Source organism: Trypanosoma cruzi, genomic scaffold, assembly GCF_000209065.1.
Source record: "Trypanosoma cruzi strain CL Brener 1047053517123 genomic scaffold, whole genome shotgun sequence".
NCBI lineage: Eukaryota > Euglenozoa > Kinetoplastea > Trypanosomatida > Trypanosomatidae > Trypanosoma > Trypanosoma cruzi.
Genome location: NW_001849559.1, coordinates 403,091 through 404,736, shown reverse-complemented (window position 1 = coordinate 404,736; position 1,646 = coordinate 403,091). Strand labels below are relative to the sequence as shown.

The window sequence follows — 1,646 nt, the reverse complement described above, 5'->3', positions numbered from 1 at the left end:
TTCATTGTCATTTGCCGTTTGTATTATCGCCCTCATGGCTGGAATCAGTGCTTCTCCACCATCAAGGCCAAAACGCTGCTGATTTCCGTACTTCATGTTTAAAAAATGCTCAAATCCACAGCTGCGCACAACATCATCAAATATGGCAAGACGATCTTGCCGTTCAAGTGGATTCAAAGTATTCAGAATTTGATGACGAAACCAGTTACGAAGGTCAAAATAACCAGAGGACATAAATTCAAATCCAATGGAGCCACAGTACATGCGACGCAACTGCGCCACAATTTCTTTTAATTTCCGCCCTGTATCTCCGCTCACAAATATGGCCTCAAAATCGCATCCAAAGTTGACATAAAACACCCGCTCAAGGTCTTCCTCCGTAAAACCAAAACTTGACGGATCCAGAGTTGATGGATGAAAAACCTGCGACTCTACTCCATCTACGTATTTGAGGGGGTTTGTATTCGCGATGTAATGTCCATTCTTTTCGTATGCCAGAATCATCCATGAGAGACTCATGTTTTGAAGTCGCTCTCTTTCTGTCAGCGTCTCTACCGAGGTGGGACGATGAAAATTGGACACAAGAGGCATTTCAAGAGGCGCCTTTCCCAGATTCTCCAGCACCGGAACCCAACTTGGCGCCACTAACGTGGGATCCCTCTCATACTGTTTTAACATGCCCTCTATGTATTTTTCATTCTGGGCGTCGACTATCTGATCGAATTGGCACGGTTTACGAATTGTTCTGGCGTCCGTGTACGACCGCGCGGTGCCACGCAAACAAAGGGTGTAAACTCCCTGAAAGAGGGAACGACGCATCATTTGGTATTAATATATTTGAAGTATTTTATAAGTGTGTATCTTTAGATTTTACCTTTTTCTTTTGTTTACTTTTTTTTTTTTGCGAAAGACGATGTCGTTGATTTTCAATTACACTGCAGCGTGACAAAAAGACGGCGTTGCTACGTCGTACTCCTATTCCCTAAAGTAAATGAATCAAAAAGTCAAGAGGTCTTTTTTTCTCCCCCCCCCCCCTCCGCTCCCACCACCGAAAAAGACAAAAAATTGAGAGAAGTAAAGAAAAAAAAAAAAAAAAAAAAAAAAAAGAAAGTAAAAGACATGACTCCGCCTCAAAGTTGCTGTAAAAAAAAAAAAAAAAAAAAACAGGCAAGCGAAAGAAAAACAACGAAAAGCAAAGAGACAAAGAAAAGAACTGATGGGTTTTCCCAAGTTTTCATTATTCCTTTTTTGGCTGCATGCCCAGTGCCTGCACCAAGTAGTCGTGCAAAGTGTCCTTCGTCCAACCCGTGATGCCAATCTCAAAATCCTCTCCACCATTACCGTCCTCTAGCACAAGACGCGGCCCGTAAAACGAGAACTTTTCGACTAACCGAAGACGGTTCCCAAATTTATTCTTATATGCCTTGTAAAACATGCCAAGTTCACTACGTGTCTCCTCGACGAGATAAGAAATACCCCTTTGCTCAATGCGAGCGCGGGCGTAGGTGCGCTGCGGTGTCTGATCTTCGGCGGCGCAGCAGGCGAGACACTCTCCATGCAGTCCCTCACTGCCTGTGTGTTCAAGCAGCGGCTGACAGTAGTGACACTTTAATTCAGCCTTATTGAACCCAAGTTGACGGCACTCT

At 43.9% G+C, this 1,646-nt stretch overlaps 2 protein-coding genes across 2 annotated transcripts, besides 3 other annotated features; both read right to left on the bottom strand.

The window, feature by feature from the left end:
- Window positions 1–822, bottom strand: Tc00.1047053408345.20 (2-oxoglutarate dehydrogenase subunit, putative; the record flags this gene model as incomplete). The annotated part of the gene is made up of 1 exon (XM_797327.1): window positions 1–822. A coding segment is annotated over one exon (822 nt), but the record flags the coding sequence as incomplete, so codon positions are not given.
- Window positions 1–1,646: a sequence feature (heterozygous, Esmeraldo-like haplotype).
- Window positions 1,077–1,110: a microsatellite.
- Window positions 1,144–1,164: a microsatellite.
- Tc00.1047053408345.10 (hypothetical protein, conserved) lies at window positions 1,238–1,646 on the bottom strand (the record flags this gene model as incomplete). Its single annotated transcript, XM_797328.1, has 1 exon — window positions 1,238–1,646. A coding segment is annotated over one exon (409 nt), but the record flags the coding sequence as incomplete, so codon positions are not given.